This window comes from Rana temporaria, chromosome 8 (genome assembly GCF_905171775.1).
Source record: "Rana temporaria chromosome 8, aRanTem1.1, whole genome shotgun sequence".
Lineage (NCBI taxonomy): Eukaryota > Metazoa > Chordata > Amphibia > Anura > Ranidae > Rana > Rana temporaria.
Window position 1 is genome coordinate 32,340,030 of NC_053496.1, and position 13,851 is coordinate 32,353,880.

General features: G+C 50.2%; 1 protein-coding gene across 11 annotated transcripts in view; it reads right to left on the bottom strand.

Moving 5' to 3' along the window:
- Positions 1–13,851, bottom strand: part of LOC120946805 (alpha-2-macroglobulin-like protein 1) — a 224,004-nt gene that overhangs the window by 13,655 nt on the left and 196,498 nt on the right. For all 11 annotated transcript variants that reach the window (XM_040361516.1, XM_040361517.1, XM_040361514.1 and 8 more), the window contains exons 32-34: positions 11,688–11,903; positions 5,205–5,314; positions 4,847–4,937 (exon numbers count right to left, since the gene is read on the bottom strand). In XM_040361516.1, coding sequence (XP_040217450.1) covers positions 4,847–4,937; positions 5,205–5,314; positions 11,688–11,903 — 417 coding nt within the window. The remainder of the gene's footprint in view (positions 1–4,846; positions 4,938–5,204; positions 5,315–11,687; positions 11,904–13,851) is intronic.

The window sequence follows — 13,851 nt, forward strand, 5'->3', positions numbered from 1 at the left end:
ATTTTGCCCTGCGCCCCCGCAAATATTTTGCGCTGCTCTCGATTCACGAAGCAGTAGCTCCGTAAATTGCGAGGGCGCGCCGGCAAAATTGCCCGGCGTAAGCGCGCGCAATGTAAATGGAATCATTAAAATTAGGCGCGCTCCCGCGCCGAGCGTACAGCGTATGCTCCGTCTGGAAACTTTCCCAACGTGCATTGCGGCAAATGACGTCGCAAGGACGTCATTTGCTTCAAAGTGAACGTGAATGGCGTCCAGCGCCATTCACGAATCACTTACGCAAACGACGTGAAATTCAAATTTCACGTCGCGGGAGCGGCGGCTATACTTTAGCATTGGCTGCCCCTACTATTAGAAGGAGCAGCCTTGCGCTAAAGTTGCCGTACGGAAACTCCGTACCTGGCTTGCGCAGGGCCCACGCAAGTTTGTGAATCAGTGGTAGTATGCAATTTGCATACTACACGCTGATCACAATAGGAGCGCCCCCTAGCGGCCCACGCAAGAATGCAGCCTAAAATCTGCGTGGCATAAGAGCCTTATGCCGCGCAGATTTTAGCCTGCAGTCGGTGTAACGAGGTTCCTGAATCAGGAGCACTCGTTACACCGGAGCAAGTAAGCAATTGCGCCGTGTAACTTATGGTTACACAGGCGCAATTGCTTCTTGAATCTGGGCCAGTGTAAATTAGTCCAAACGCCCCATTTCAGAAGAAGGACATTTCCTGGCCTCAGCCAGTGTAAATGGAAAACACAGAGGCCCAGATTCACAGAGTGTGGGCGCACATTATGCCGCCGTAGTGCAAACGCCGTACGCTATGCCGACGCAGCGCGGAGAGGAGAGGCAAGCACCGCATTCAGCAAGCTCTTGCTCCCAACGCTGCGTCGGCGTGGCGTAGGTTTTGAAGGCGCAGGCCGGCGTAGGTGGAAGTGGGTGTGACCCCATGCAAATGATGGTCCGAGCGTGGTGCAGTGTTTTACGCCCGGCGTATCATGAATGGCGCATGCGCCGTGACGTGGACGTATTCACAGCACCCCTATGCGCATGCTCACAACCACCCTGTCGCAACCGCCTAAGATACGCCGGCCCACCGGCGTACGCCGAGAACATAAGTATGCCCAGCCATATGCCCGTCCAGCGCAAAAGTACGCCCGCTTGTTCCCTGGTGAAGACGTACTTTTGTGATCTGTGCCAAGATGTCAGATACTGAGTTTGACAGGGAGAAGAGGAAGAAAAAAATGTTCTGCTGATGAGAGGGCGATCCTGAACTCTGCCATCTCCAAATATGATTCCTTCCTCCATGGTGCACAGAGCAGGAGTACCAGCAAGGCCAGGAAGGTAGAGATCCTGCAGAAGGTGACCATGAAGATCAATACCCTTGGCCATGAAACCAGGACCTGGAAGGAGGTCCAAAAAAAGATAAATGACATGCGTCGGCGGGTCAGGGAGAAGCTGGCCAAGGTGAGAAGGCACCTCAGGTGCACGGGAGGCAGACCAGCTACTACTGTCAATCTGAAAGCTGAGGAGGAGGTGATCGCCAGCTGCCTGGAGCAGGAGCAGGTGGAGGGCCTGGAGGGTTTTGACTCCAGCGAACAGGACTTGACGAGAGGTAAGTGTGTTTCATCCCCCATCCGGTGTGGAGCATGTGAGAGGGTGCAAGGGAACATGTGACAAGTGTGTGGGTCCACCAACATGTGAATGCTTTGTGTCATCCACAGATGTGCTAGAGGGAGCTGGGCCATCCTCTGCTGCTGGATGACCCACGCCATCCAGGGAACATAATCTTCCTGAGTCTGACCCCCTGGGAAGCCCCGTAACATCTGGTCTTGAGGTCATTGAGGAGGAGCAGGTGGACATCCATCAGGAGGAATGTGTTTAACTTGAAGAGGATACCATCTTTGCCGGTCCCTCTGAGACGGTGGACCCCCTGACGACCTCGATGCCCATCAGGGGAACCCCCTCAAGGGCTACCCCATCCAGGGGAACCCCCTCAAGGGCTACCCCGTCCAGACGGACACAACCAGCTACTTCTCCTAGGAAGGCTAGGGTTGTAGCTGGATCCCTCCAAGAAGGGCTGGAGAGGAAACAGGCACGCCAGACGCGCCACATGGCAGATATTGACCTGAGTGCACAGTTGCACTGCAGCAGTGCCTCACCCAACAGGCTGCACATACCATGGCCATCTCGGACTGCCTGCAGGAGGTGAATGCCAACTGCACAGCCATGGCCACATGCCTCTGTGACCAATCCCAGACCCTCGATGCCATGCATCACCACATGGTAGCAGGGGGTCCCTCAACATCTGTGGACCAGGGATCGGACGTGCAGGCCACCCAGGAACGGCACACCGCGGCTATTGGGGAGCTGCAGACCACAGCAACAGGGATCCTGGTGGAGGTTAGGAGTCTGGGGGAGATTGTGCAGGCCAACACTGCCGCTATCCAGTCGGGGGGTCGCCAGAACAGGCGCCTACAGCGCCAGAACAACGCCAGGCAGTTGCAGATGCAGGCAGAGACCAATAGTGTGCTGACACGCATTGCTGTTGCCTTGGAGGGGATGCAGGCAACATCTGCCATCAGCAGAGGACTCTCCTGAGGACGATTGCAGCTCAGAGTATGAGTTTTTTATTTGATTTGTGTGACGTGCACAGATGCATGTGCCGTCCTCCTGTAAGGGCATGCCATGTCGGACAATGGCATGATCCCTATTTTATTTTTTTTAGTCACAGCACCATTAGACTGCACACAGTCAGGAGTGCAGAAGTGGTGACTGGACAACAGTTTGCAGTGGCAGGGTTTGCCCGATGATGCTAGAGTGTGACTGGTGTGTGAGTGTGTGTATGTGTGTGTGGCCAAAGTGTGACATTCCTGCCAGCAAGGCATGTCACCTTGGATCGTCGGGGAGAGGTTATCCCCACGACCGTGTGAATGTGGTATGAATGGACAGCAACATCATTGGGGCCTTGGCGTGGCGTTGCTGCTCCCAAGTCCCGCGCGATGGACTTGGGCTAAACCAATGTGGTGTGTGTGAGCTAGGGAACACAGTGGTGTGCATGCGTGCATTGTCCGTGTGCCATGATGAATGTGTGTGTTTAACGTGCAAAGATGAGTTCCACAAGGCAACTCCTGACTGCTGTTCCCTCAGCAGACGGGGTAGCCTCGGGCAGGGGGGGACTGTGTGGCTCGGGGGTCAGGTCATCACATATGTCAATCTTCAGGCCCTTTCTCATGGCGTAGTTGTGCAGCACGCAACATGCACCGATGATCTGGCACACAAAGTTTGGGGAATACAACAGGGCCCCCCCCCCGGGACTTATGCAGGCATCGGAAATGGGACTTCAGGATGCCAAATGTGCGCTACACCACTGTACGGGTGCGTATGTGTGCAGCATTGTATCTTCTCTGGCCTCTGGTTTGGGGATTCCGGTATGGAGTCAGGAGATGGGGCCCATGTGCATATGCCGAGTCACCTGGAAGGGAAAAGACAGGAGGATGTTAGTCGTGCATGTGCCCCTCGTGATGTCTGCATCATGGGGTCAGACAGTCATGCCTGACACCCATGTCACTTACCAACCAGCCAGCTGTCCTTGTACACGTTCTGTTAGAATTCTGTTGGGATGATGCTTTGATGGTATATGTAGCTGTCGCGGCGGACCCCTGGGTGTTTGGCACGGACGTGCCATATGAGGCGTTGGGCATCGGCTATCACCTGTACGTTGATGGAATGCCACTGCTTACGATTGCAGTATATGTGCTCTGTGGCACGAGGGGGCCGTAGTGCCACATGTGTGCAATCAATGGCCCCGACGGTGCGTGGGAATCCGGCAATTCTGAAGAAATCCTGCATTGCCTTCTGCTGCAAATGCTCATGGGTCGGTTTAATGATGTGGTGGGACATGCGTGTGAGGATTGCCGGGACAACCTGGTGCACGCATCTGCTCATGGTGGATTGTGACATCCCAGACACGACTCCACTTGTACGTTGGAAAGATCCACTGGCGAGGAAATGGAGTGTTGCCAGTACCTTGACTAGTGGCTGCACTGCATGTGAGCGTCCTGTCTGGCTGGTGATTTCATCATGCAGGGCTGTGGCAAATTCCAGGATGACATCAGGGCTGAATCGGAAGATGCGATACATCTCCGATTCCCCCATGCCAAAGACGTTAATGCGCGTTCGGTATATCTTCTCCTGTGCCCTCCTCCGTGCCTGTGGACGCAGTAGTGCTATGACCATGGCTGCCCCTGGCATGTTGGCATACAGATGTGTTGTCCTGCAAGTGTGGTTGCTCAGCTCGTCCGTAACGGTGCTGCTGCAGCTGCTCTCCAGCTGACCTGTGCACGTCTGTTGCCGGGTTGCACCTCCTTTATGGGGAATAACTTTGCGCCGGACGTACAACTTACGTGCGCCCGCGTAGAATGCGCCGGGCGCACGCACGTTCATGAATTGCCGTATTTCCCTCATTTGCATATTTGAATGCCTAATCAATGGGAGAAGCAACATGCGTCCAGCCCATATTTGCGCCCACGCTACGCCAGCGTGTGCAAGATACGTCGGCGTAGGGTGGCCAGTTTTTAGGCGTATATTGAATTGTGACTCTGGCGCACACATAGACCGGCGCACATTTGCACTTACATCAGCGTAACGTAATTTACGTCGGCGTAAGTGCTTTGTGAATCTGGGCCAGAGTGTTTACAGGGAATATATATTTCAATATTTTAGTTATTGCAACTTATATAACTATATAAATGTATATAACTGATAAAGGTCCCCATTTGAAATACATTTTCATTTTGGCTGAACATGACTATTCAGGAAAGGTGGGCATATGTTCCCTGATATGGCCATTATACTCACCTCTTCTATGGACTCTGGAATGGAGACATAGCCAGACAACAACTTGATCTCCATAAGTACCATGTTGCTATTGGTTCGACTTCCCTTATACCTGAGATGACAGACAACAGAGCGTGTTATTTAATGACCACTTCATAATATGAACTGGGTTACCAACACTTTAATTTACTGATTATTCGTATGTATATAAATTGTGTGACTGTGGGGGGGCATTAATGTAAGCTCTTCTGGTGAAGAGACTTATGTGACTGGCTCAGTGTTCTCTGTACAGCACTGTGGAATATGTCAGAGCTATATAAATGTATAATAAAATTGAGTGTGGACAGTATAAGCTCCTCTGAGACTAACATTCTCTTACCAGAATTCCAATAGGATCGCCATTTTTCCACCTTCCATACACTGAGGCTGTACTGACAAGGAAAATGCAGCTTCTTTAACTTCCGGAGGGGCATGGTAACGCTGGACAACCTGTGTAAATATCAATAAAACATAAGCATACTGTCCTAAACAGCAATAGTTAAAAGGACAATTCCACTTAAAACTCATATATTAAGTTTTAGCTGAAGAGACTGGTTTTATGAATCAACTTGTTTCCACTGATCTTGAGGAAAATTACCCTCTCAGGGTTGCTAGAATTGATCCTCTAAGCTATATGTACAGTCCTGATCAAAAGTTTAAGACCACTTGAAAAATGGCAAAAAATCATATTTTACATTGTTGGATTTTAACAAGGTTCCAAGTAGAGCTTCAACATGCAACAAGAAGAAATGAGAGTGAGACAAAACATTTTTTGAGCATTCAATTTAATGAAAACAACAAACAAACTGAAACAGGCTGTTTTTCAGCTGATCAAAAGTTTAGGACCACACCTCCAAAAAAAAAAAAAACCTAACCCCCCCCCCAAAACAGAAATCCAACTTCCAAACATGAACTCAGTAATTAGTAGCTCCGCCGTTATTGTTGATCATTTGTTTTGGCATGCTTGATGCAAGCGTTTCCATGAGGTGAGTGGGAACATTTCTCCAAGTGGTGAAGACAGCCACACGAAGGCCATCTACTGTCTGGAACTGTTGTCCATTTTTGTAAACTTCCCTTGCCATCAGGGATGGACTGGCCATTGGGACTACAGGGATTGTCCCGGTGGGCCGATGGCTCAGTGGGCCGGCTTCAGTGACAGCGGAATGCCGCGTCCCTCTGCTCCTCTGTCTCTCCCTTTCCGCAGCGCTCACCTGGGGGGGAAAAATAAGCAGGGGGAGGACCAGAGGAGCAGGGACGATGACAGAGGAGCATGGGGGGAGGCAACAGACAGCTGACTTAACAGCTATGGCCTGGGAGTTTCTCACTTCTGCCTAATCTTGTCCCATAAGGGGGGCACCGAACTGATTCTTTGCCCCGGGTGAAAAAATGTCTAGCTTTCCCACTGGTACTGCCTATAAGAGTACCAGTACCAGCCATTCTACTCTAATAAAGTAGAACGGCTAGTGGCTAGTGAAGGGGAAGAGGGGGTTTGGGTGGCCGGGGGGGGGGTGCGGGAGTTGTCCGGCCGCCATGGGAGAGACCTGTCAAAGTGGGCCAGTCTGGATGAAGTCCAGGGCCAAATTTCTGTCCCAGTTCAGCCCTACTTGCCATCCATCCCCAAAGGTTCTCAATTGGATTTAGATTAGGGGAACACGCAGGATGGGCCAAAAGAGTGATGTTATTCTCCTGGAAGAAGTCCCTTGTCCTGCGGGCATTGTGTACTGTAGCGTTGCCCTGTTGAAAAACCCAGTCGGTATCACACAGACGAGGGCCCTAAGTCATGAGGAATGCTCTCTGCAACATCTGGACATAGCCAGCGGCCATTTGACGCCCCTGCACTTCCTGAAGCTCCATTGTTCCACTGAAGGAAAAAGCACCCCAGATCATTATGGCGCCCCCTCCACTGTGGCGCGTAGAAAACATCTCAGGTGGGATCTGCTTGTCATGCCAGTAATGTTGGAAACCATCAGGACCATCAAGGTTACATTTTTTCTCATCAGAGAATAAAACTTTCTTCCACCTTTGAATGTCCCATGTTTGGTGCTCTCTTGCAAAGTCCAAACGAGCAGTTCTGTGGCGTTCAAGGAGACAAGGTTTTTGAAAACGTTTTTTGTTTTTGAAGCCCTTCAGTCTCAGATGCCATCTGATGGTTATGGGGCTGCAGTCAGCACCAGTAAGGGCCTTAATTTGGGTCGAGGATCGTCCAGTGTCTTGATGAGAGACCCTGCTTATGCAGTTCAGCAACCCGACCACGTTCAAAAAGGGAGAGTTTTTTTGCCTTTGCCATCACAACGTGTGACTACCTGACAGAAAATGACAATGGCCCAGATTCAAGAAGCAGTTACGCAGCGCAAGTGCTTACTTGCTCCGGTGTAACGAGTGCTCCTGATTCAGGAACCTCGTTACACCGACTGCAGGCTAAAATTTGCGCGGCATAAGGCTCTTATGCCTCGCAGATTTTAGGCTGCATTCTTGCGGGGGCAGCTAGGGGGCGCTCCCATTGTGTATCAGCATGTAGTATGCAAATTGAATACTACCACTGATTCACAAGCTTGCGCGGGCCCCGCGCAAGCCAGGTACGGAGTTTCCGTACGGCTACTTTTAGCGCAAGGCTGCCCCTTCTAATAGTAGGGGCAGCCAATGCTAAAGTATAGCCGGCCTTTCCGCGCCGTGAAATTTGAATTTCACGGCGTTTGCGTAAGTGAAACGTGAATGGCGCTGGACGCCATTCACGTTCACTTAGAAGCAAATGACGTCCTTGCGACGTCATTTGCCGCAATGCACGTCGGGAAAGTTTCCCGACGGAGCATGCGCTATACGCTCGGCGCGGGAGCGCGCCTAATTAAAATGATTCCCGCCCCCGGCGGGATCATTTAACTTGCGCACGCTTACGCCGGGCAAATTTGCCGGCGCGCCCTCGCAATTCACAGAGCTACTGCTCCGTGAATCAAGGGCAGCGCAAAATATTTGCGGGGGCGCAGGGCAAAATCGTTGCCCTGCTCCCCCGCAAATATCGCGCAAATGTACCTGAATCTGGGCCAATGAATCCACGTCTTTACACAGATTTGGCCTTTTAAAGGCATGTGGTCCTAAACTTTTGATCAGCTGAAAAACAGTCTGTTTCAGTTTATTTGTTGTTTTCATTAAATTGAATGCTCAAAAAATGTTTTGTCTCAGGCCCCGTACACACGACCAGTTTCCTCGGCAGAATTCAGCTTCCGACCAAGTTTCTGGCTGAATTCTGCCGAGAAACCCGGCCGTGTGTACACTTTCGGCCGAGGAAGCCGACGAGGAGCTCGGCGAGGAAATAGAGAACATGTTCTCTATTTCCTCGTTGTTCTATGGCCTCGTACACACGGCCGAGGAACTCGACGTGCCAAACACATCGAGTTCCTCGGCCAGTTCAGCACTGAAGCCGCCGAGGAGCTCGGCGGGGCGAGAGCTCCCATAGAACAACGAGGAAATAGAGAACATGTTCTCTATTTCCTCGCCGAGCTCCTCGTCGGCTTCCTCGGCCGAAAGTGTACACACGGCCGGGTTTCTCGGCAGAATTCAGCCAGAAACTCGGTCGGAAGCTGAATTCTGCCGAGGAAACTTGTCGTGTGTACGGGTCCTATGGGAGCTCTCGCCCCGCCGAGCTCCTCGGCGGCTTCAGTGCTGAACTGGCCGAGGAACTCGATGTGTTTGGCACGTCGAGTTCCTCGGCCGTGTGTACGAGGCCTCACTCTCATTTCTTCTTGTTGCATGCTGAAACTCTACTTGGAACCTTGTTAAGATCCAACAATGTAAAATATGATTTTTTGCCATTTTTCAAGTGGTCTTAAACTTTTGATCAGGACTGTATCTTCTAGTTAAAGTATATATAAATCCTAATAACGAACTTCTCTTATTTTCACCCTTTTGGGCTGTTAAATATACCATTAAACCTGTTTTGATACATATGGTCAAAAAGTGCCAAAAATACCTGTTGATCCAGGCATAAACCTTGTTAGCTGATAACTTCCAGTGATTTCTGCCTGCATTCTTAATAGTTACAGTGCAAGGATCTCCCTGCTTTTTTTTCATGAATTCTGTCAATCGGCGCTTCCTCCACTTCTATCATTACCCCACCAGTCTTCAGATCACCAGTCATCAGGCAGGAAGCTCTGATATGAGGAAGCAAAACAATGCTCTATCACATTGGCCACCTTCACATAGAAACACACAAGTTTATTTACTAAAGTTGGAGAGTGTGCGAAATCACGCTTCTGTACAGAAACCAATCAGTGTCTAATCTCAGCTTCTTTAATAAAGCTTTGGCAATAAAACGTCCAAGCTGATTGGTTTATAAGCAAAAGTGAACCTGATTTTACTCTCTCCAGCTTTAGTAAATAAACCCTAAGAGCCGGTTCACACAAAGGCAACATGACTTTTAGCGAGACTTTGCAAGGCGACTTAGACACGACTACTTGAGTGTGAATCACAGCACGACTTGGGGCGACTTACAACGCGACTTGAAGTCGCCTCCAGGAGGGGAACTCCATGCCAAATTTTAAATAAAAAAACGGCATGGGTTCCCCCTCCATTAGCATACCAGGCCCTTAGGTCTGGTATGGATTTCAAGGGGAATCCCCATACGCCGAAAAAAAAATCCAGACCCTTATCTGAGCATGCAGCCTGGCCCGTCAGGAAAGGAAAGCGAACCCCCCCCCCTGAATTGTACCAGGCTGCATGTCCTCAACATGGGGGGTAGGTATTTTGGGGCAAGGGGGCGCCCTGCGGCCCCCCACCCCAAAGCACCTTGTCCCCATGTTGATGGGGACAACAAGGGCCTCTTCCCGACAGCCCTGGCCGTTGGTTGTCAGGGTCTGCAAACGGGGGGCTTATCGGAATCCGGGAGCCCCCTTTAATAAGGGGGCCCACAGATCCTGGCCCCCCACCCTATGTGAATGAGTATGGGGTACATCATACCCCTACCCATTCACCTGGGGGAAAAAGTGTCAAGAAAAAAAACAAACACACTACACAGATTTTTAAAGTAATTTATTAGGCAGCTCCAGGGGTCTTCTTCCGACTTCGGGGGTCTTTGTCCGACTTCGGAGGTCATCTTCCGACTTCTCTGCTCTCTGGTTCTTTCTGCCTTCTGCCGGGCTCCTCCGCTATCTTCTTCCAGCTCTTTTACTGGTGGCCCGGTCTTCTCCCTTCTTCCGACTTCGGGGTCTTCTTCAGACTTCAGGGGTCTTCTTCAGACTTCTCTGCTCTCTTCTCCCGCTCTCCGGTTCTTTCTGCCTTCTGCCAGGCACCGCTATCTTCTTCCAGCTCTTTTACTAGTGGTGGGCCAGTCTTCTGCGTCGTCTTCTTCCCTCTTCTCTTCTTCGATGTTGACTCGCTTCCTCCCGCTGTAATGCCGGGTGCACGGTGCGCACAAAGATTTATATAGGCCTCTTATGACGTCACAGTCTCATCATGCTTTGGGTGGTGACGACATAAGGGGCGGAAGAAGAGGGAAGAAGGTGAGGAGGAAGACCGTGCCACCGCTAGTAAAAGAGCTGGAAGAAGATAGCGGTGGTGCCCGGCCCAAGGAAGAAAGCACTGAAGAGTGGGAGGAGAACCGGAGAGTGCGGAGAAGGCACCGGATAGCAAAAGAAGAGGCCGGAGAGTCGGAAGAGACCTCCAAAGTTGGAAGAAGACCCCCGAAGTCGCAAGAAGACCCCCGGAGTCAGAAGAAGACCCCCATAGCTGCCTAATAAATTACTTTAAAAACCTGTGTAGTGTGTTGACATTTTTCTTCCACCAGGTGAATGGGTAGGGGTACGATGTACCCCATACTCATTCACATAGGATGGGGGCCCCTTTATTAAAGGGGGCTCCCGGGTTCCCATAAGCCCCCCGCCCGTAGACCCCTACAACCAATGGCCAGGGTCGTCGGGAAGAGGCCCTTGTCCCCATCAACATGGGGACAAGGTGCTTTGGGGTGGGGGGGCCACAGGGCGCCCCCCTGCCCCAAAGCACCTACCCCCACATGTTGAGGGAATGCAGCCTGATACGGTTCAGGGGGGGCGCTCGTTCATCGCCACCCCCTTTCCTGGCTGGGCTGCGCGCTCGGATAAGGGTCTGGTATGGATTTTGGGGGGACCCCCACGCCGTTTTTTTCGGCGTAGGGGGTTCTCCTTGAAATCCATACCAGACCTAAGGGCCTGGTATGCTCTTGGAGGGGGAACCCATGCCATTTTTTTATTTAAAATTTGGCGTGGAGTTCCCCCTCATGATTCATACCAAATACCAGCTCGGTGGGAGGGAGGGATTTGCCTTAGAGCCGGTTCACAGTAGGGCGACTTTCTGTAAAGTTGCCTCACTATAAACGGGGATCCGACTTGGTGGCGACTTCCATTAAAATCAATGGGTGCAAGTCGGATTAAAGTAGTATAGGAACCTTTTCTGAAGTCGGAGCGACTGCAGTAGTGTGCATTAAGACGGCTCCCATTCACTTCCAATGATTTTCTCAACCGCGCGACTTGGGGCGACTTGAAGTCGGATCCCAGGTCGCCCCTGTGTGAACCGACTCTAACAGTGCTGAACAAGGCAAGGTAAGTCAGTGATGGGTAAAGATCAACTGCCGCAAAACCACAAGCAATACTGTTTACTAGTCCTTTTGGCCACTGCTCCCTGATTCCACAGTACAGGTCCTATTTAGACCTTTCATTAAACTACCCTGTAGCAGCCAGCATACAACTTGGCCCAGCTTGGCTGCACTTTCCCTTTACTACCCCAAACATTACCTATAAACAGCCAGAACCCTACTTTCTCCCTGGAACACAGATAACCTCACACCAACCATCCTCACCTGCATGAAGGCGGTACCAACTCCTGATGCCGTCACCAAGTATTCTCCGGGCACCTCTGGCAGGGTTAACATCTGCAGCAGGAGTTTGTTATCATTATTGATACGAATCGTGTGCTGGAATCCTTTTTCTGATGTCACGTCAAGCACTACTTCTCCCGACTTTCCCGAGGTTAGAGCAGCAAATCTCGACAAACTATAAAGACCCATAACAGTATCCTGCAAAAACACAGCTTATAGTGAGCTATCAGTGAATTATAGATCTTTGGAATGATTAACCAGCGGTAGGAAGTCAATAATGCAGAAGGAATTTATGAACAAATCCCTAGGCAGGTAAAGTAGTGAAAGTGTGTATTTCAACTATTTAGATGCTTGCTTAGACTAGAGTTCTACTTTATTTCATAATCTAAACCCACTTTTTGCAGGAGGCTATTCCATAATTTCTCAGCTCTTACAGTAAAGAACACATAGCTGGAGCTTCCAGCACAACGTATATCTTTTGTAGTGAAGATTGGTGTATTTAAAATTGCACTAAATCACTCCTATCAGCCATAAGCTTATGACCACTGACTGGTTAAGTAATTTTCTTGTTACAATGGCATATAAAAGCAAACATGTTGTCCCTGAAGTTTATGGCCCAGATTCTCATACATTCGCGCTGCTCCTGGGCAGCGTAATGTATGAGCTCTACGTTACACCGCCGCAGGTCTACAGGTTTAAATCCTGATTCTCAGAACACTTACCTGTAAACTTGCGGCGGTGTATCGTTAGATTGCTCGGCGCAAGCCCGCCCAATTCAAATGGGGCGGGCACCATTTAAATTAGGCGCGCTCCCGCGCCGAGCGTACTGCGCATGCTCCGTCGGGTAAATTACCCGACGTGCATTGCGCTAAATGACGTCGCCCCGACGTCATTTGCCTAGATGTATACGTAAATGGCGTCCAGCGCCATTCATGGACGTCTTACGCAAACGACGTAATTTTGATTCAATTCGACGCGGGAACGACGGCCATAGTTAACATTGGTTGCCCCTGCTAATAGCAGGGGCAACCTTACCCGTCGGGTACGCTACGCAAACGACGTTAATTCGCTGCGTCGACCTCGCGTATGTTCGGGAATCGCCGTACTTACCTCATTTGCATAGACGACGGGGAAAAGCGACGATGCGACACCTAGCGGCGGGAAAAAAATTACTTTTAAGATCTGACAGCGTAACAGCCTTACGCTTGTCAGATCTAATGGGTACCTATGCGCAACTGATTCTAAGAATCAGTCGCATAGATACCCGGGGCTAGATGAGGAGTTACGACGGCGCTAATGGTGTTGCGCCGTCGTAACGCCTTCGAGAATCTGGGCCTATGTGTTTAAGGCAGAATAAATGGTCATTACAGTTTGTTGTGTATGGAGCTGCTAAGCTGCAGACCGGTCAGGGGGTCCATGCTGACCTGTGTCCACTGTGTGCCTACAATGTGCTACATGAACATCAGAACTAGACCACGGAGCAATGGAAGTTAGTGGCCTGGTCTGATGAATGACATTTTTTTTACATCATGTGGATGGCTGGGTGTGTTTGCGCCACTTTCCTGGGGAAGTGATGGCACCAGGATGCAGTATTGGAGAAAGCTGTAACGCCAGGACTGTGCTGGACTGAATGCTACCGGCAGTTACAGGAAGCGAACACAAGCCCGTTGGCTAAAGATTAAAGTTATCGGGGGTGTTTCATCCTGAAGAGCGACCTGTGAATTTTAGCAGGTTGTTGGTTGCAAAAGAATGAAGAAAGTTTTGTCTTTGGCTACCATATGGGCAGACTGAAGATGTTCTGGCAAGGGGGCCTGTGTCCCAAAGTGTGTTCCTTGCAATTTGGCCTGACTGTTTATTGCTTGAAATTAAGTCATGCCCTGTGCCTTGGAGTTTCCATTTAAAAAAAATTTAACTTGGAAAAGTAGTCCATTTGAAGTAAAGTTAATGGACAGTAACTGGTTATGGACATTGAGCATGTAGTTAGCTAGAATAATCTGTGATAGGGAAATTATTGGCTATTTCTTCTAAATGAAGAACTCATACATCAGTACTGTTACTGACCAAAGTATTTCTGAAGTGTATAGTTCAATACTGATTATGAAAGGGGTGGCATTCTTACAGCGAATGGGGCCTGCTTTCGAAGATG